The sequence below is a fragment of the Lepisosteus platostomus genome, chromosome 13 (assembly GCF_059453375.1).
Source record: "Lepisosteus platostomus isolate fLepPlt1 chromosome 13, fLepPlt1.hap1, whole genome shotgun sequence".
In the NCBI taxonomy this organism is placed as follows: Eukaryota; Metazoa; Chordata; class Actinopteri; order Semionotiformes; family Lepisosteidae; genus Lepisosteus; species Lepisosteus platostomus.
The window spans coordinates 426,850-447,256 of NC_142623.1; the positions used below are offsets into that span (position 1 = coordinate 426,850).

Below are 20,407 nucleotides of genomic sequence, written 5' to 3' on the forward strand. Positions count from 1 at the left end.
GCTCAGGTCCTTTGTGTAAGGTCTCATCATTATACAACAGACTGACGGCATCAGGACACCGGGTCCCGAGTGTGGCTGAGACCTGCTGCTATGTGTTTATACACACACACCTTCCGTGTAACTGCTTTCCACCTCCTGGGGGGGGTACACTGCCCAGAAGACAGCCCCCCACCCCAAGCACACCGAGCACAGGGCTATGTGCTGAGAACTCTCCCCATCTGCACGCCCTTTTAAAATGAGCAACCGGCGCTAGGACGTGAATCAGTTCAGCACAAATGAAAAGACTGCAACTCTGGTTTCGTGATAGAAAATAGCTCTGTTTCCTCTTTTATTTATATAAACACATTCTGCAGTCAATCCCAGGCGTGCTGCTGTGCCACGCAGCCGCCCCCACCTAAGACAGGTAACTGTGTGATTACAACTGCCCCCTCCCCCCTCCCTCCTCCGGAGCTCAGAGCAGGGGAGCAGGACTCTCAGCAGGGGTCTGGGACTCAAACAGCTGAAACACAAGAGAAAGAGAAACCGACAGTTTATTGTCTGCTGGCCCCCCCGTCCCCCCTCAGCGATGACAGGGACGCCCACAAGGCCACACGCCCGCAGACATACTACGCAAGGACACTGTAGGTTAATCCTCCAATTCTCAAAGCAAGAAGCTGAAGTAGAAACCAGGGCTGAAACTGAAGAACAAGGTGGGGAAACAAAAAGAAGGGCGCCCTCTTGTGGCCACAGGTCTGCATAACATTAATGACCACTACAGCGTGCATTTATAAAACAGAATAATAATAATAATAATAATAATAATTGGTTAAACTTATATAGTGCTTTTCTGCACACTCCACTCAAAGCACTTTACAGGTAATAGGGACTATATACAGCAATTTATCATATATGTCTCTACTGTATCACTCTCCTGGTTGAAATGATTTTGCATTGAAAGTGCATTGAAAAATATTCATATTTAATCATCTGACCGATCACCTTTAGATTAAATTGTTGGCTGACAAGTATGCAATACTGAAAAGAACCGCCAAGGTCTGCTCCAGTCCAACACAACACCTCCACCCGGTTTATTGATTTGTACATTCAATTCATGGTGCCAACGCACAGCCAGAGCTCACAGGACAAACGGAATCCCCACGGGACACAGCGGCGTGCCTCTGCGCTGAACAACTGCGTTTGAAAAGCGCAGCACAGGAAGGAAGTTCAGAGCTCCTTGGCCAAGTCATTCCAGAGACTCCTCAAGGCCAGGTGCTGCTGGAAGAGCAGAGGTCAGACGAGCAGAGGGAGAGACAGTGCCAAGCGGACAGGAGGTCACTGCAGATCCCTCGTGACCATACAGGCAGAGGGGACAGGGCAGGGAGAGGGAGAGAGAGGAGGAGGAGGAGGAGGAGGAGGGTGACGGGGCAGGGAGAGGGAGAGAGGAGGAGGAGGAGGAGGATGGTGACGGGGCAGGGAGAGGGAGGAGGAGGAAGGTGACGGAACAGGGAGAGAGAGAGGAGGAGGGTGACGTGGCAGGGAGAGGGAGAGGGAGGAAGAGGAGGAGGGTGATGGGAGAGGGAGAGAGAGGAGGAGGAAGGTGACGGAGAGCGCTAGACGAAGAGCACCAGGTCTTTACAGGTGGCATGGGAGAAGGCGGCGAGGATGCTGGCGTAGACGACGTCGGGGGACTGCGAGGCGTCCACGGCGGTGTGGATCTGCCGCGCGCGGTAGTACTGCACCAGCGGGGCGGTCTGGGAGTGGTAGGCCGAGAGGCGCGAGCGCAGAGTCTGCTCGTTATCGTCTGAGCGCCGGATCAGGGGCTCTCCGGTCACCTGGACATGGAGACAGGGAATCGTTCCAGTACAGAGACTCACACCCTCCCTCTCGCACGTAGCGCCCTCCCTCTCACTCTCTCGCACGCGGCGCCCTCTCACACTCACATCATCCTTCATGGGCTCTTTGGGGGGGTTGAACTCCTCGTGGTAAGAGCGGCCGCTGGGCTGGTGAATGAGCCTGAGAGACCGAGAGACAAGGGGAGGAGGTCATGACGGTGATCAGCTCTGAACAGCAGGGCACCAGATCCCTGTCCTCCGCCGGCCAGCCCCCCCTGCCTCCCTCTCTCTCACCTTCCACAGATCCGGCGCACTAACAGGGAGTCGTCCACAGAAAACTCAATCACAGACTCCAGCTTCTCTGAGCGCTTCTCCAGCAGGTCATCCAGCTGAGGAGGAGAGGGAGAAATAACTGAAAATTATGCCCCCAGAATGCAGGAGAACAGTCCTGTTACAATAGGAGCTACAGTCCCAGTGCAGTAGACCAGTCTGTTACAATAGGAGCTACAGTCCCAGTGCAGTAGACCAGTCTGTTACAATAGGAGCTACAGTCCCAGTGCAGTAGACCAGTCTGTTACAATAGGAGCTACAGTCCCACTGCAGTAGAACAGTCCTGGATGATTGGAAACCCCAAAGTCCAACATGATTGGCCAGGCTCAACTCCTCCTGTTCACCCAGCCACTCACCATCTCCGCCTGCTTCACTGTGCGTGGAAAACCATCCAATAGGAAGCCATTTGTACAAGGGGGCGTGTCCAGGTTTTTCTCTATGAGCTCAACCACCATCTCATCACTGACCTGCGGCCAGACAGAGACAGCAATACACAGAATAAAAAACAAGTTATCAACAGCCCTACACAGGCAAGACAGAACCACAGGCAGACCCTTGTAATGAGACCGACTCTCGGCCTGACTGACGGCCCACATGTCCTCCATCTGTCTTCCTCTCTTCTCCCCTCTCCCTCTGTACATCCCTCCCTCTTCCTGTCTCTCCCTGTACCCCCTTATTCCGCCCCCCACTCTCCCTACACCCCCTTACTCTCCCCCCCTCCTCCGTCTTACAGCCCCCTCTCCTGGTGCCCACCACCCTCCTCTCCGTGAACCCCAATCTCTCTCTGTGCCTCCTTTCCTCCTCTCCCTGTTTTTCCCCATGTCCCCTCGCCCCCCCCAGAGCTTACCAGTTTCCCGGAGTCCATGGTCTGCTTGATGCGGTTGCCCAGCTCGGAGCCCGAGGCCACCATGGCCCTCAGCATGTCCCCTGTGGCCAGGTGGCACACGCAGTACTGCCGGGCCAGGCGCGGCGCCTGTGGGACGGGCACAGGGACCGTGAGACACCAGGACCTCCGTGCAGCTCCACACTTTTACACACGTCTCAGAAACACCAACGGAAGTCAAGATGTTTTTCCAGGACACCCGGGAGCCCTGGTCACCATTCCTGCAGCTATTTTCCCAGTAAGTACCCAGGGATTTCAAACTGGACTGACCCAACATCTTACAGACAGAATCATCGATGGACAGACAAGCCAGTCCAGCTGCATCAATAACGCAGGTTGTGAAACCTGTTCCAGAGTCCAACCCCAGGGCCGTCCAGAACCAGGACTGGACCCCCTGCAGTCCTCACAGACTAATTGACCCTCCAGACCTAGACAGTCTTAGATAAAACAACAGACTGAAACATGTAAAGGTCCACAGACAGCTGTATAAAAGCCTCTGAAAGATTAAATCCCTCAACGTTTTAACTTGCTAGGTCACTGAGCACACTGGGGTCACTCTGGGTCATGCAGGTGTCCGGTACAGCTGACCACTGTAGGTGATACAGCAGCCACTGTGACTGGACAGCAGCTGGACAGTGTCCTGACCTGCTGACCCTCAGGGAGAAACTACTGTACCATGAAGATGTCTCTCAAATTAATATCCTGATGAATCAGTAACTTTTTGCAATAAGGAACAACAGATGACCAGCAGGGTTCTGTATCTACACAAACACCTCTAGACAAGCCCTCAGGTATTGTACTAGTGCTCCCCATAGCTGCTTAGTGAAATCATGTCTCATCATGTGATGACACGCAAAGGTGTGTTAAAACTCTTTAAATGGCAAATTCCTCCCCGCTTCTGGCAACACATAACATGTCAGGTGTCAGGAGACAGCTGTGCGTGGAAGGGGCTACACGAGACACAGTGGGTCGATCACAGTGAACTGCCTGCGGTCAGTATGCAGCTCCGCCTGCCAGAGAGACGCTACATCCACACATTTTCCGCGTCATCCATTCAGGGTCTTGGGGGAGCTGGAGTCGATCCCAGCAAGCAATGGGTGCAAGGTGGGGTACAGCCCATCCTGGGGCAGGACAGACACGCGCACCCCAGGACCAGTTTTCCCAGAAACCAATTTACCCCCCAGCATGACTCTGGACTGTGGGAAGAAACCCATGTGAATACAGGGAGAGCATTCAAACTCCACACAGACAGCACCCCCAGTCCAGAGCTGAACCCAGGTCCCAGCACTACCAGGCAGCAATGCTGACCCCTGCGCTACCCTGCTGCCCTGTTCAAGCAACATAAAAATGATTAACCAATGTGTTCTCTTTGGCGTCTGCAGTGACTCGGTGTGTCTCTGGCGTTCCACTGTACAACAGCTGACCTCCAGCTCTGCTGGGTTTGTCGCTGCAGTGAGCGCACAGCCGGACTAGCTGGTACTGAGCCCGGGACACAGCTCCCTACTACAACTGACCCAACTGGACACCAGGGTCCGCCGCACGTGACGTCATCAGCCTCTAGCTGCTGGGCTGCCCGCGTGCGAACAGGAAGTCTGCCGAGTCGGGACTGCTCCCTTGTCCCATACCTGGGTGCCTTTGCCGGCCCCGGGTGGACCGAGCAGAATCGCCCTGATGCCCTTTCTCATCCCCGACACCTTCTCGTCGAGCTGGGCGCTGGGAGGCATCGTACGCGGCGGCGTGGAAGTCTGGAGTCGGTCGGCTGACGGATCGTGCAACCCCGGTCTCTGAGCCTCTGGGCCAAGGACCTCCGGCCCGCCCACCCGCCGGATACAGCCGTCACAAGGGCCCGCCCCTGTGTCGCCATTGGCTGCAAGGACACTCAATCACAACATTTTAGGAGTTCATTGGCTCCCTCGCAAAGATCAATTGCTACCGGGCGATCTGCGCACTTCCTTGTTCTTCTCACGTCGTTGGTCAACATTAATGTCAATCATGATAGATTTACGGTGGTGACGTAAAATGATTATTATTAGGAATAAGATACTGTGATTATTTATTAGGAGTGTTTCCTTTTTTGTATTTCTGGTGTTTAAATAAAAAAATATTTTTTAAAAAGTTGGGCGATGTGTATTTGTTGCTGCAATAAAATAAGTTAATAAAAAAATGAACTGGGGATGATCCGGTCAGAGGTCAATACTCGGCTCCGTACGTATATAGGTGATAACTGTATTTTGTGAAAGTGGCCCTGAAACTATTCAACATCTATTTTTGTAATGTCCTGTGATAAAAACCTTCTGGATTGATTTGCAAACTTATATTATAAAATAGGCCAATATTGATATACGTTTTAAAGAAATAGATGTTATGTGAAATTTCAATCCCATTGGAAATAATACAAAAATATAGTTTGCAGTTGACTTAGTTATTTATTATACTGGCACGTTTACAATCGTGTAAAGTAAATTGCACTCTGCACATTGCACTTTATGTACCCTGTAAAAAATGTCTATGTCTACATCGTCTATACATTGTCTTGTCAGTGTTTTGTCTGTATTCGCACCGTAGACCTGGAGAACGATATCTCCCTCCTCTGTATACTTGCGTACGGGTGGACTAACAAATAAACTTGAACGTATTTATACACAAAGTGAAATGGTCTGGGAACAGTCCTACGTTTAAACATTTTAAAATAGATGTAAAGACGTATTTGCAGACTATTTTGAAATATAAAAGCCTTAAAGCGGTGCGGACTTTATCTTTGTTTACTCTATTTCATCATGTGTATTTATATTGTAATATGTACCCTTGAATATTTTTGATATGCTAAATGTACTCTTGTTTGTATTGTATTGTGTGTTGTTGTTGTTGTTGTTATTGTTCAAATAAAAAGTTATAAAAAACCGTACTGGGGATGATCCAATCAGAGGTCAGCACGCAGCTCCGCACGCAACACGTCCTCATACGGCCTCCATTGCTTGCAAGAGCTGGCTTACCAGAGCGGTGACGTCACCGCCCTTCCCTGTGAATTTTTTAAAAATTTTATATTTATGCTTAACAAAAGAACATAAATTACAATACAAACAAGAGTACATGTAACAAATAGTCGTAATAGTCTGCAAACTCCCCCATACATCCATTTTAAAATGCTCAAACACAGGGGTCTTCCCAGACCACTTCATTTTATGTATATACTAACGTGCCATTTTAATAATTAAATTTATTACAAACGAAATTTTAATATTGTTTTCGATGGGGCTGAAACTTAACATAACATCGTTTTCATCAAAACAAATATCAATATTGGTCTCTTTTTTAATACAAGTCTGCAACTTAGTCCAGAAAAGTTTTACCCTGGGACAGAAACAAAACAAATACTGAATAGTTTCAGGGCTACTGTCGCCCTTCCCTGTGAATAGCAGGGCCCGCAGCCGCTGGGCTCTCCCCACGCTACCAAAAACCAAGGATATTTATTTTAAAATACTGAATAACATATATCCCTCTAAGGAATTTCTGAGAAAACGGTTCAACTTTGACTGTTACACCTGCACCGTCTGCGAACAACTGAACACATTTTTGTCTCACGTCACCATTCAACATCGTTCTGGCACTGGTGGCTCTTGGCTATACAATAGTCCTATTCGTGTACATCTCACTTTTCAAGTTATTGGTCTCGCAGTCTCGAAGCCAAACAAAGAAGTCCGTATAATGCTAAATGTTATTCTCTTGTTTGCAAATTTTACATACACACGTGTAGAGTACAAAATATTTCTATAAGCTTTAACGAGTCTTCCAACTCATTCAAGTTATACTCTAAGTCACTGAAAATATTAAAACATAAGCCTGGAGAGTTGGTCTACAAAAGTCTTTTAGCAAATAAACTTATTTAATGTAACCCCCAACGCCACAGGAGCTCTGCACTGTGAACAAAGTGCTTTCTTTTCTGTTGTTGTTGTTTTTCTTTCCCCCTGTTTCATTCACTTGTTGCTACCTTGTTGTGATGTTGAGACATCGGTATATCGGTATGTATGTATCCCTGTTTGTTGTATTTTCCCTTTTTGTATTTAAAATAAAAAATCCCGTCTGGAGTGAACTCGGAGTGACAGCTGCTGCCCTCTAGCGGACAGTGAGATGCAGGACTCGGCGCGACTCCTGCCGTGAGAGACCTGCAGGCTGAGCAGCGCAGCACCGGCACGACTGAGCCTGTACCGGATGCACACATGGTGTTGATTGATGGACTAAGTGGAACTCAGGATCACTAAAACAGAAACAGCTTATTACTGAAAAAATTACGTTAATACGAGATGATTTTAAGTGTCCTTCACTGTTACCTTTGTTATATAAACCTAAAATTGCATTCCAATCAGAATCCAATAGACCTACTGTACGTGTCATGTTCTAGTCATGAAGGACCGAGTTATCAGTATTACACCTACTGAAGCAGCTCTGAGAGATCGCTAAGATCAATATTCAGGAGGGAGATGCAAAGTGAAATAGAGGCAAATACATAGAAGAAAATAGGGCATAACCAGCGCTCAGTGGAGAGGAGAACAGAGTGCTGAAGGCAGGCCAGAGATGTGGATTATTAGGAGGTGAGGAAGAATTTTAGCATTTACCTTTTTTAAGTGTATAAGATAGTGACTAGTTGGCTTTAAAAAATGCTTTTTACCCAGCAACAGTATGAAAGAACAATTGCAAGCATATTATTTGACATTTTGATATTAATGGTACAACTGCAGGATGTCTAGCTTATTTCACACCTTTTATTTATATACTTCCTTTTGTCTGTATGCAAGGTAGAACTGCTTCTTAAGAAGAATGTGGTCAATTACAAAGAAATGTTTGTAGAGAGAAAAAAACAACTCCTAATATGGAAACTTAGTAAGAGCTTCGTGTGTGAATTTGCTGTATAAAACTCATTGCATTTATCATCTCGCTGGAGAGGTTACTCAAGGCTCTGTATGAGAGGCTGCTCTCAGATCTGCATGATTATATCCTCCCCATGCGCATGTATAAAGGGACTCTGCTTGACCACACCTAACCTGAGTGAAGACTTTTCTTCGACAGAGGCCAGGACACCAGTGTAACACCTCTACACTTTTCAAGCAACTCCGACCCCCTCAGGGGGTCAGGACCTCAGTTTTATGTCTTATCTAAAGGATGGATCTGTCACGATCGTATCCCTCCTCTTAAGGGCGCTCCGGCTCTTTCTTATTTCTCTAATTCCGTGCAGCTGCCCCCAGTCCTGCCCCTCCTTCTCTAAGCCGGGCTCTCTCACTCCTCCCGGCTCTGCCTGGAAGACGGACGCCCGGAGGCCTGCCTACCACCACAGCTATGCCCACAGCTTGAGGGCACAGGCCTCCTCTCAGCGTCCTGACCAGCTGAGTCCGGGGCTCGGAGCACCTGGCCTCCTCATCCCCCTTTCTCTTCCCTGTCACTGTCCCGAATCCTCTTCCAGCTTTTTACTTTGTTTTGTGCTGTCTCGTTTGGATCACCCGGATTTGGACTTTTGGACTTCGCCCCAGATTTCCCCCTGGACTTGTCTGCCTTGGCCACGCCCCCCGAGCACCAGTTCACCATCGTCACGCCCCCCCGTCTGTCAACCCCTCCTCATCCTCGTCGTCTCTTTCCCGTCATCCTTTCCCACCTACCTCCGGATCATACCGTCTGCACAGGGTCCTGAACTACGCTTCACAGGAGCCTGGACCGGTTCCCATTACAGGATCCTTTTTACAGTATAGTGTCCCCGTCACTATACTGGGACACTATACTGTAAAAAGGAGCCTGGACCGGTTCCCATTACAGGATCCTTTTTACAGTATAGTGTCCCCGTCACTATACTGGGGCATTAGGACCCACACAGACCGCAGGGTGAGCACCCCCTACTGCTCCATTAACACCTCTTCCAGCAGCAAGCTTAGTTTTTCCCCAGGAATTCTCCCATCCAGGTACTGGCCAGGCTCACACCTGCTGAGCTTCAGTGGGCTGCCAGTGTTGAGCTGCAGGATGATACAGCTGCTGGCGAGATGAGTCTTGGTGAATCTTAGTGAAAGGTGTTGTGGAATTTCATCAAAGAGGAGCCATGAGAGGTGTTCTCATTCACTCAGTAAGGCATTTATTCATATTGCAATATGGGAACAGCAACCACCTGTCTGTGCAGAAAGTAGAAGCTGATTCAAAGCACATAGGGAGGAGAGTCCCTTGTTTTATAACTTTAGCTAGTATAACACTTCAAGGACAGGTGAGGCAGTCATTTTCCATTCCTAATAGGTTTTTTGCTTTAAGCAGGATAGAAAGTAGTTACGCAAATGGTTTCACATCTGCCTTTTGCTGACAGCAGAGATAAACATATTCTTAGAAGATTCTGTGCTCTTGACTCGCTGGGTGCAATCACACTTTGTGTTTAACAATCCAGCTGCTTTTGCAACACAGTTTTGCCCGTAAACAACATTTTTAGGATAAAACACTTTTCTTCGGTAACTTTCCATTACAGCAGTCAGCCACACCTGGGTGTCCCCCCGAGTGCTTGTGAGGGGGCTCCACACTGGCGCTTCTTAGAGGAGCAGGGGTACAGAGGGCGCAGTGAGTCAGTGTGTTATTTTATGGAGTTAAAGTTTGTAAGAAGGTTTTACAAAAGAAAAATCCCTGGGATCACAGTCGAGGCTCCGGCAGCTCAGTCTTCAGAAAATCCGGGTCATTATTTATAGTGTAAGAGGTTTAACTTTACAGTATTTTATACACTTAAATCTAGCCTGTCATAAATCAAATGACTAATGTGTTTGATTAAGCATCCAAAGTTTTCAGTATGTCTCTGTATAATGTATTGCTTAAAATTAAAGCTACTGTGATTTGCCACATGATCAAATCCAACCCAACAGCAGTTGTACTTATTGTTAGGCTGGGCTCTGTGAAAATAAGAGTCAATAGGCCAAGATATGCGGCAATCGAGATAATTAATTTGATGACAGCACTGAAGAGGACAGACAGAGCTGAGACTGAGGGAACAGCTGGGGCAGGCAGAGCAGAGGCTGAGGTCTGAGGTGATGAAGAGATGATTAGTGGCAATGATGACTGAGGAACTGGAAACGCTGCCCTGCCCTGCCCTGCCCCGCGTGCGCCCCTTCTATTTCGTCAAGTGCAACAGCAGCCCGGGAGTGCTGTGGACACTGGCACAGCTGGGGGCCGGCTTTGACTGCGCCAGCCAGGTAACTGGGAGACTGTAAGACTGTGGGAACAGGGAGACTGTGGGACTGGGAGGACTGGGGATCTGGTGGTCTGGGAATTGGGAGAAACTGGAGGACTGGGAACTGGGGGAAACTGGAGAACTGGGGGACTGGGGATAATAATAAACTTAATTTTATATAGCACCTTTAAAGGTGGCTTCTCAAAGCACTTTACAGAATGACAACAACAATAAATAAAAAGAGTACACAAGATATAACAATTACAATATATAGAGGAGACCGTGGATGGTGGTACTAAGTAAAGGTTTTTCTAAAGAAGAAGGTTTTGAGTCTGGATTTGAAGGAGTTTAGAGAAGGTGACTCTCTGATATCCTTGGACAGAGAGTTCCAGAGCTTGGGGACATAATAGGAGAAGGCCCTGTCGCCCATACAATGTAGACGGGCTTGGGGGACAGTAAAGAGACCAGAGTTAGAAGAGCGAAGGTTGCGAGGTGGGGAGTAGGACGAGAATAGTTCAGACAGGTACTGAGGTGCCAAGCCATGCAGAGCCTCATAGGTGAGCATGAGGATTTTAAAGTCTACATGGAATTTGACCGGAAGCCAGTGCAAGGACTCCAGGATAGGAGTAATGTGAACACTTGGTTTGGTATGGATGTATATTTGAGTATCATCAGCGTAGAAATGATAGCTGAGGCCATGTGATCTTAAAAGCTCACCAAGTGGAAACATGTAAATGCTGAAGAGCAAGGGGCCCAGTATCGAGCCCTGAGGAACACCAGACTTAACAAGACCAATTTCAGACCTATACCCATTAAGAGAGACAAAGTGACAGCGATCAGTGAGGTAAGATTTGAACCATTTGAGAGCAGTGTTAGAAACTCCAAACACAGTCTCGAGACAAGAAAGTAAGATGTTTGGTGATTTTCAATGATGTGAGAGAAGTAGGTGGATCTAGCAGACTCTATAGTAACCTCTCCAGGCCTGCTAATGTACATTTAGGCCAGAAAGACGCCACCTACGCTCAAGTTTGTGATAGGCTGCGTTCATGGACCGCAGATGGTCATTGTACCAGGGGGCTGGGCGAGAGAAAGAGATGGTTTGAGTTTTAAAGGAGCAAAGGTGTCGAGGGTGGATAAAAGAGCACTGTCAAGTAACTGTATTTTGTCCTCTAGAGGGTCAGAGGAAGAGAAACAAGATAAGGAGGACAGAGCAGAATTTGCAAACCTTGGGTGATCAATTGATCGCCAGCTATGGGAATTTACAGAGCGTGGGAGGGGAGGTGTTAGAAACAGGTAATTCCAGATTGAAGAGAATGGCTAAGTGGTCAGAGAGGCCTAGATCAAGGGGAGAGCAGTGGGAGACAAAAGAGTCATTTGCAATAATTCAATCCAAGGTGTGTCCTTTGTTATGTGTAGAGGAACAAACAAACTGAGTAAGATCAAAGCATCCCAGTAGAGAAAGGAAGTCTTTAGCCAGACTGGAAGACCTTGAATCGATGTGTATATTAAAGTCCCCTAGAATAAGGATCCTTTTAAACTTAAGGCATAAAAATGAGAGAAAATCAGCAAACTCACCTAAGAAGGCTTCACTGGGTTTGGGTGGTCTGTAAACTGTGGCAATAATAGTAGACTGGGGGATAGAAACATTTAAAACAAGGCACTCAAAAGAAGAGGGAGGAGGTATGGTAATAGGACGTAGATTATAAAAGTGTTATGCCCCAACGAGCTCCAGCACTGCAGCATCAGCTCCACCAATTGCCAATGCGCATTCCGCACATGCTGGAGACTCACTGGGGCCATCCTCAACGAGATCGGGCCAATTAGGGAACATTGCACCGTATTTAGGCCCTGAGGAATCATCCCTCAGGGCTCAGACATTGAGTCACTAACCTTGTCCGCTGTCCGCTGTCCGCTGTCCGCTGTCCGCTGTCCGCTGTCCGCTGTCCGCTGTCCGCGAGATGGCAGAAGAAATTGGGACGCAGTGCCACTGATGAGGCACAATACCTCGGAACTGTGCTCCGAAAGTCTTCCGTAGGCTCCACGGTTAACTCATTCCGCCTCTTCCATGGATATGAGACCTCCTACCTCAAGTGCCACGTATCGGCATTTCGAATGATTGGGTGCAACATCTTCCCTGGGCTGAGTTCTCGTGCAACAACCTGGTGAACTTGGCCACAGGAGTTTCACCCTTTGAATGCCAATATGGGTTTAAACCACCTCTCCTTCAGATTTCTTCCCACAGCTCTAGAGTACCAGCCACAGACCTAAGGACCAGACAACTGGAAGAAGTCTGGAGACTTGTGTGGGCAAATCTTCAGAGGGCCACCCAACGTCGGGAAGCCACTGTTAATCGACGCCAAAGACATCCTTCTCTCGGGGTCGGGCAGCGGGTCTGGCTCTCCACTGAACATCTCTGACTTCGGGTACCCTCCAGGAAACTGGCACCTTGGTACATTGGCCCACTCAGAATCACGGACCAGGTGAATGCTGTCACTTACCACCTTGTGCTCCCCAGGACACTCGGCTCGAAGGTCTCGACATTCCACGTCTCGGCTGAAACTTGCACCCGCACTAGTGATGCCAGGTGAGTCGCCCACTCCGTCTGGAGGATTCGGAAGAATACCAGCTGCAGAGGACTCTGGACTCCAGATGGGTCCAAGGAAATTTACAATACCTTGTTCATTGGTGGGGGCGTGGAGCTGAAGATCAGTCTGGGGTCCCAGCGAGACAGTTGACCGCTCCACCACTAATCTGGGCATACCATGTGAGGTTCCCCAGAAGGCCTGGTCCAGGGCCCAGAGGTTGCCCCTTCAGGAGTGTGCATGGTTATGCCCCAACAAGCTCCAGCACTGCTGCATTAGTGCCACCAATTGCCAATTTGCGTTCTGCACATGCTGGAAACTCACTGGGGCCATCCTCAACGAGATCAGGCCAATTAGGGAACATTGCACAGAATCATTCCTCAGGGCTCAGACATTGAGTCACTAACCCTGCCTTGAGTTTGTCTCTGTCTCTGTTTCAGGTTCTTGGAAGTATTTCTCAGTGGTCTTCAATCTTCTGTGTTGTTATTGAATAAATTATCTTGAGTGCTGCATAGCCTGGCTCATTAACTCTAATTTTTACTGAGCCTGTTTCAACACCTTGTTGGGCCCAGCATAACAAAAGGTTTTAAATAACAATGATGGGGTCTGGGAACTGGGAGAAACTGGAGGACTGGGTTACTGGTATGCTAAGATACTGAGTTACTGGCAGGAGTGGCAGGACTGTCCTGTTTGACAGGATTTGAAACTCCAGATCATTCTAGCTGCAGGCTTATTTAGAACAACACAGGAGCTGTTTTTTTTTTTTTAATGACCTGATTTGGGTTAATTTGGCTGCACAGCCAGGAGTGGGAGAGATATTTAAACTAGATTTGCTTCAGGTTCTGTGTTTACACACAAACTGCACCTGAAGCAGTTCTAGTTTTAAATGAATGACAAGCACTGTCACAGTCAAGCTGTGAGACTGAGGATCTGTACACAGGACCCAGGCGGGCGTCTGTGAGGCCCTGTCTGTCCTGACGCCAGTGCAGCTCTGCTCTCATGTGGGGGCCGTCCTCCCCCAGCCCGCAGGCCAGCTGTGTGTGTGGCTGCGCTCAGCTCCGCTGTCCTGCGTGTGTCTCAGGGGGAGATGCAGCTGGTTCTGGCCCTGGGGCTGCCGGCCCACAGGATTGTGGACGGAACAGTCCCGGTGCAGTAGAGCAGTCTGTTACAATAGGGGCTACAGTTCCAGTGCAGTGGAAAAGCCCTCCAGAACCAGGACTGGACCCCCTGCACAGACAAACTGACCCTGCAGGACCAGGACTGCACCTCACAGACTAATTGACCCTCCAGACCTAGACAGTCTTAGATAAAACAACAGACCTGAAACAAGTAAAGGTCCACAGACAGCTGTATAAAAGCCTCTGAAAGATTAAATCCCTCAACGTTTTAACTTGCTAGGTCACTGAGCACACTGGGGTCACTCAGGGTACATACAGGTGTCCGGCACAGTTGACCACTGTGACTGGACAGCAGCTGGACAGTGTCCTGATCTCCTGACCCTCAGGGAGAAACTACTGTACCATGAAGATGTCTCTCAAATTAATATCCTGATGAATCTGTCTGTAAGTTTTCGCAATAAGGAACAACAGATGACCAGCAGTGTTCTGTATCTACACAAACACCTCTAGACAAGCCCTCAGGTTATTGTTCCTCTGTGTACAAGGCTGGGGATAAGAAATTACTACATAAGGACCTCCAACACCTTAACCACCAACCAAACACATTAAGGTTTCCTCCATTCTCTCTATTTTAATATTAAATTGAGACACACAAACTCTCTGAGTTGGAGAGATATCACCTCCCAGTTAATTACTCCTGCATACTCTCCAAGGCTCCAGGGACAGTATAAGTAGCCCACAGTCCCACCCTGACACAGGCAGTGAGGGAAACTCCTTCGGTCGCTGAGGACAGCAGAGCGCAGGTGAGAGACTTTCACCCACAACACAGCTGAGCTTCAACACGAAAACACCAGAGTGTTCCTGAAGCTCCTGTCTGTCTCTTTATCGGTTTGTGTGCCTGACTGTCTCCGTCTCCCTGTCTCTCTGTTTGTGCATCTGTCTCTGTCCTTCTCACGGTCTGTCTTACTGTCTCCCTCTGTCTCTTTGTCTGTGTATCTGTCTCTGTCTCTGTCTGCGTCTCACTGTCTGTCTCTCTATCTGTATATCTGTTGGTTTCACTGTCTGTCTCTCTGTCTGTATTTGATTCAGAGAGCTGGGTCAAGGTGTTATATAAAAGTCCTGAAGCTGATGACAACTGGAGCCTCTGTCCTTCCTCACCCCTGTCCTCCTCTTCCTCTCTCAGAGATGGACGTGGAGGGCAGATTCCAGCTGGCCGTGCTGCAGGAGGGGCAGAGCTCCCAGGACTGGCTGGAGAGGGAGACAGAGGAGAGGTCCCGCATGGTGAGAGGCTCCTGACAGGACCGCCTGAGTCGTTTGGTTCTGTCTGATTGCTGTGCTGCTAGCGTGTCGACTGTGTCCGTCTGTGTGTCGGGGTGCCGGGTGATGCTGCTCCCCGTGTGCGATCAGAGGCTCCCTGTCTCTCTGCCCAGGGGCGGCAGGACGCCTTCCTGGTGGCAGACCTGGGCGAGGTGGTGCTCCAACACCAGCGCTGGCACGCTGCCCTGCCCCGTGTGCACCCCTTCTACGCCGTCAAGTGCAACAGCAGCCCGGGAGTGCTGTGGACACTGGCACAGCTGGGGGCCGGCTTTGACTGCGCCAGCCAGGTAACTGGGGACTGGGAGACTGAGAGACTGGGGGAACTGGGAGGGACTGGGGGACTGGGAGACTGAGAGACTGGGATACTGGTGGACTGTGGGAACTTGGAGGACTGGGAGGACTGTGAGACTGAGGGACTGGGGAAATGGGTTACTGGTATGCTAAGCTACTGAGTTTATCTGCAGGAGTGGCAGGACTGTCCTGTTTGACAGGATTTGAAACTCCAGATCATTCTAGCTGAAGGCTTATTTAGAACAACACAGCAGCTGTTTTTTCAATGATCTGATTGGGGTTAATTTGGCTGCACAGCCTGGAGTGGTTGAGATAATTAAACTAGATTTGCTTCAGGTTCTGTGTTTACACACAAACTGCACCTGAAGCAGTTCTAGTTTTAAATGAATGACAAGCACTGTCACAGTCAAGCTGTGAGACTGAGGATCTGTACACAGGACCCAGGCGGGCGTCTGTGAGGCCCTGTCTGTCCTGACGCCAGTGCAGCTCTGCTCTCATGTGGGGCCGCCCTCCCCCAGCCCGCAGGCCAGCTGTGTGTGTGGCTGCGCTCAGCTCCGCTGTCCTGCGTGTGTCTCAGGGGGAGATGCAGCTGGTTCTGGCCCTGGGGGTGCCGGCCCACAGGATTGTGTTCGCCCAGCCCTGCAAGCAGCTCTCGCACCTGCAGTTCGCCGCAAAGCACGATGTCCAGCTGGCCACCTTCGACAGCCAGGAGGAGCTGAGACAGGCCGCCCTGCACCACCCCCGCGCACAGTGAGTACAGGGGACAGGCCTCCTGGGCACAGTGAGTACAGGGGACAGGCCTCCTGAGCACAGTGAGTACAGGGGACAGGCCTCCTGGGCACAGTGAGTACAGGGGACAGGCCTCCTGGGCACAGTGAGTACAGGGGACAGGCCTCCTGAGCACAGTGAGTACAGTTGATGGGCCTCCTGAGCAGAGTGAGTACAGGGGACGGGCCTCCTGAGCACAGTGAGTACAGGGGACGGGCCTCCTGAGCACAGTGAGTACAGGGGACGGGCCTCCTGAGCACAGTGAGTACAGGGGACGGGCCTCCTGGGCACAGTGAGTACAGGGGACAGGCCTCCTGGGCACAGTGAGTACAGGGGACAGGCCTCCTGGGCACAGTGAGTACAGGGGACAGGCCTCCTGAGCACAGTGAGTACAGGGGACAGGCCTCCTGAGCACAGTGAGTACAGGGGACAGGCCTCCTGGGCACAGTGAGTACAGGGGACAGGCCTCCTGAGCACAGTGAGTACAGGGGACAGGCCTCCTGGGCACAGTGAGTACAGGGGACAGGCCTCCTGAGCACAGTGAGAACAGGGGACGGGCCTCCTGAGCCCTGAGAGTAAAGTATAAGATTATAATGAACTTTCTGGTAACCTGATATGTATATGTCTATATCTTATGTTAGAGACATACTGTCAGACTGCACACCTGTATATCCATACAATCACTGCATGCATGTTTATAGAGATACCGTCATGCTGTACCCTGCTGCTATCGCATTCCAGCCATGTTAATGCCTCCTGTTATCTCGCAGTGTGAGAATCAAAGGGCTCAGAGCCTCTCAGTGTCAGCGCTGGCCTTGATTCTGTAGGCGGGTCCGATCCCCGTGAGCTCCTGGGGAGACTCCTGACGCAGTAGAAGCTCTTGCGGTAGCGGGCGTCTCCAGCTGCTGAGAGACATCCTCCCTGTGTCTTGTTTCAGGATGCTGCTGCGGATCAGCGTCCAGGACTCCAGCAGCGTTGTGCCCCTGAATGAGAAGTTTGGGGCGCCTCTGTGGGAGAGCCGATGTCTGCTGGAGATCGCCAGAGAGCTGGGGGTTAGGGTGGTTGGGGTGAGGTGAGACATGTGTCCCAGGACCGTGGTGGGGGATAATACCCTTATTGCTGCTGCAGCTCAATCAAAGTAAAAATGGCTCCTATTTGTGCCCCAGCTTCCACGTGGGCAGTGGCTGCCAGGACCCAGAGGCCTTCAGCCTGGCCATGGCAGACGCCCGCTCCGTCTTCACTCTGGGACAGCACCTGGGACACAGCATGACACTGCTGGACATCGGGGGCGGCTTCCCTGGGACTGACCACACAGGGGTCACTCTGGAGGAGGTAAGGACAGACTCAACACTGCTGCACTGCAGTGGGTCTCCAGCAGCCTTCAGGAATCAGTGCTCTGTGTTCCCTCCTTCCTCCTCAGCTTGCTGTGGTGATCAACACAGCCCTGGAGCTCCACTTCCCAGCAGGCAGTGGGGTGGAGGTCATCTCCGAGCCAGGCCGGTACTACGTGACATCGGCCTTCACTCTGGCGGCCAGCGTGACCGGGAAGAAGGAGGTCTCCCCAAGCCCAGAGTCCGCTAGGGGTGAGCCTGTCCAGAGGGTTAGATTTCAACTTCCCAGCAGGGAACGAGCAGCTGGAGTCCATGTGAGGGGACAAACATGTCGTCCGTAGAGGAGCACGGAGCTTTGCAAGCTGTCCAGTTCTCCTGCTGTGAAAAACTCTGCTTTACATTTCCTGTTTTTCCTTTTTTCTCTGTTCTTCTTTTCCAGGGGAGAAGAAGATGTTTTATTACATCAATGATGGATTCCATGGCTCCTTTAACTTTATTCAATTTGATGGTGGCAGGTACATTCAGCCCTGCACAGTGAAAGTGAGTGTTTTTGCAGGCTTTCAGCATGAGCCTTCTGTCAGCCCTGAGGCCCTGAGCCTAGCAGTGTAGCTTTAATTATTTAACTGGTGTTATAGTGGGCTGTATAGTATAACAACAGATATTACACAACTGTGAGCAGTAGAACTGTGTAGTTTTACTTATCACTCTTTATGCAAGAAACCGATTTTCATTGCCCTTTTCACAGACAGCTGACTGTGGTCTCCTCTCTTCCTACAGAAGCATGATAGCCAGGCCCTGCAGGGATGCACAATCTGGGGACCCACCTGCTCCCCTCTTGACATGATTGGCAGAGACTGGCTGCTGCCGGAGCTGGAGCTGGGAGACTGGCTGCTGTTCTTCGACCACGGGGCCTACTCCATATCCCTGGCCTCACACTTCAACGGGTTCGCCCCTCCCCCTGTCCTCTACACGGTGCCCAGACTGCTGTGGTGAGTCCCCTCACACCAGCAGAACAAGCTGGGCAGGATCATTGGAATGTGTCCAGAGGGGGTCTTCTGCCCAGTGGGGTCCTGCTCGTGTTCTAATCCCGTTCTTTTATTTCCAGGGAATACCTGCAGAAAGCTGGGGAAGAGCGTAACCCATGAGCCCGCAGTCCTGGAGCTTGTACCCGGTTGAGATCGACTGTGGACATCGTGCACAGTGCTCTCCTGCACACAGACACTGCAGCTTCAGTCTAGCCTGCACTGCAAGTCAGTCAAGATGTTCAAATCTTCAAATGGAGCTCTTGATTCTGTTCAGTTTGCTGTGTTAGTCTGTGTGTTCTTTCACAGTAAAGTGCCCTGAGATCATGTCTCATGACGGGTGCTGCACAAGATTAAAATTCTTACTGACGTAAAATTCTTGGTGCTGCCTTGGTGATCACTTTGTGTTCAGCTGGGAGAGAGGCTTGGTTCATGGATGCTGGGAGGGGGAGCAGAGAAGCAGAGGAGGTCGCAGACCCAGGAAAGACAGAGAGTGGAACCAGACAGGCAGGGAGAGGTGACAGGAGGTACTGGTCAGAGAGACAGAGGCAGGGATCGAGATGCACTTTCTGCTGCACCGTGAGAAATACTTTGAGATTGGTCAAACATTCTTCCCCAAAATAACACACATCATTCCAGAATTCCCACAATTGCCACAATCACCTTCCAATCCTACTGGAGGTGGAACTCCAAAAGGGCTTTAGTCCAGTGTGTGATCTCCTGTCCCAGCCTGAGGAACACAGTGAGCCTGTCTCTCAATAATAATACAGTGTGTGATCTCCTGTCCCAGTCTGAGGAACAGACAGTGAGCCTGTCTCTCAATAATAATAATACAGTGTGTGATCTCCTGTCCCAGCCTGAGGAACAGACAGTGAGTCTGTCTCTCAATAATAATAATACAGTGTGTGATCTCCTGTCCCAGTCTGAGGAACAGACAGTGGGCCTGTCTCTCAATAATAATAATACACCATGTGATCATCTGTCCCAGCCTGAGGAGCAGAGAGTGAGTCTGTCTCTCAATAATAATAATACAGTGTGTGATCTCCTGTCCCAGCCTGAGGAACAGACAGTGAGCCTGTCTCTCAATTATAATAATACAGTGTGTGATCTCCTGTCCCAGCCTGAGGAACAGACAGTGAGCCTGTCTCTCAATTATAATAATACAGTGTGTGATCATCTGTCCCAGCCTGAGGAGCAGAGAGTGAGTCTGTCTCTCAATAAAAATAATACAGTGTGTGATCTCCTGTCCAAGCCTGAGGAACAGACAGTGAGCCTGTCTCTCAATATTAATAATACAGTGTGTGATCTCCTGTCCCAGCCTGAGGAACAGACAGTGAGCCTGTCTCTCAATAATAATAATACATAGTGTGATCTCCTGTCCCAGCCTGAGGAACAGAGAGTGAGCCTGTCTCACAATAATAATACAGTGTGTGATCTCCTGTCCCAGCCTGAGGAACAGACAGTGAGCCTGTCTCTCAATAATAATAATACAGTCTGTGACTTCCTGTCCCAGTTTGAGGAACAGACAGTAAACCTGTCTCTCAATAATAATAATAATAATAATAATAATAATAATAATAATAATAATAATAATAATAATAATACAGTGTGTGATCTCCTGTCCCAGCCTGAGGAACAGTGTGTCTGTCTCTCAATAATGTTTTATGTGTTGTATGTAAATGTCCAGTGTTTTTGCTGTGTGTTAATTGTATACGCTTTGGCAGCAGTGTCATTATTCGGCTGTGCCAAGCTCTTTGAATCTGAAATTTGAATC

At 49.7% G+C, this 20,407-nt stretch overlaps 2 protein-coding genes across 5 annotated transcripts; one reads left to right on the plus strand and one right to left on the minus strand.

Annotated features, from left to right (window-relative positions):
* Positions 1-296: 296 nt before the first annotated feature.
* On the minus strand, positions 297-4,840 carry ak2 (adenylate kinase 2). 2 transcript variants are annotated; one of them, XM_088602397.1, is made up of 7 exons: positions 4,650-4,839; positions 2,989-3,114; positions 2,498-2,608; positions 2,106-2,200; positions 1,920-1,992; positions 1,616-1,811; positions 297-499 (listed from the first exon to the last, which is right to left on the minus strand). In XM_088602397.1, exons 1-7 carry the CDS (start codon positions 4,746-4,748, stop codon positions 492-494), a joined length of 708 nt encoding a protein of 235 aa, XP_088458523.1. In that variant the 5' UTR covers positions 4,749-4,839; the 3' UTR covers positions 297-491. The 2 variants fall into 2 exon arrangements, with proteins under 2 accessions (XP_088458523.1, XP_088458522.1); XM_088602396.1 differs by lacking the exon at positions 297-499 and having other exon boundaries at positions 1,039-1,811; positions 4,650-4,840.
* A 9,751-nt stretch (positions 4,841-14,591) lies between these two features.
* Positions 14,592-19,009, plus strand: LOC148649557 (ornithine decarboxylase-like). Of its 3 annotated transcripts, none has more exons than XM_088602389.1 (10): positions 14,592-14,707; positions 15,088-15,185; positions 15,335-15,508; positions 16,090-16,262; positions 17,218-17,352; positions 17,447-17,612; positions 17,701-17,863; positions 18,051-18,151; positions 18,389-18,600; positions 18,717-19,009. In XM_088602389.1, the coding sequence occupies exons 2-10, from the start codon at positions 15,090-15,092 to the stop codon at positions 18,754-18,756; spliced, it is 1,260 nt and encodes a 419-aa protein (XP_088458515.1). In that variant the 5' UTR covers positions 14,592-14,707; positions 15,088-15,089; the 3' UTR covers positions 18,757-19,009. The 3 variants fall into 3 exon arrangements, with proteins under 3 accessions (XP_088458515.1, XP_088458514.1, XP_088458516.1); XM_088602388.1 differs by having other exon boundaries at positions 14,651-14,707; positions 14,994-15,185; XM_088602390.1 differs by lacking the exon at positions 14,592-14,707 and adding an exon at positions 14,745-14,792.
* Positions 19,010-20,407: the final 1,398 nt, after the last annotated feature.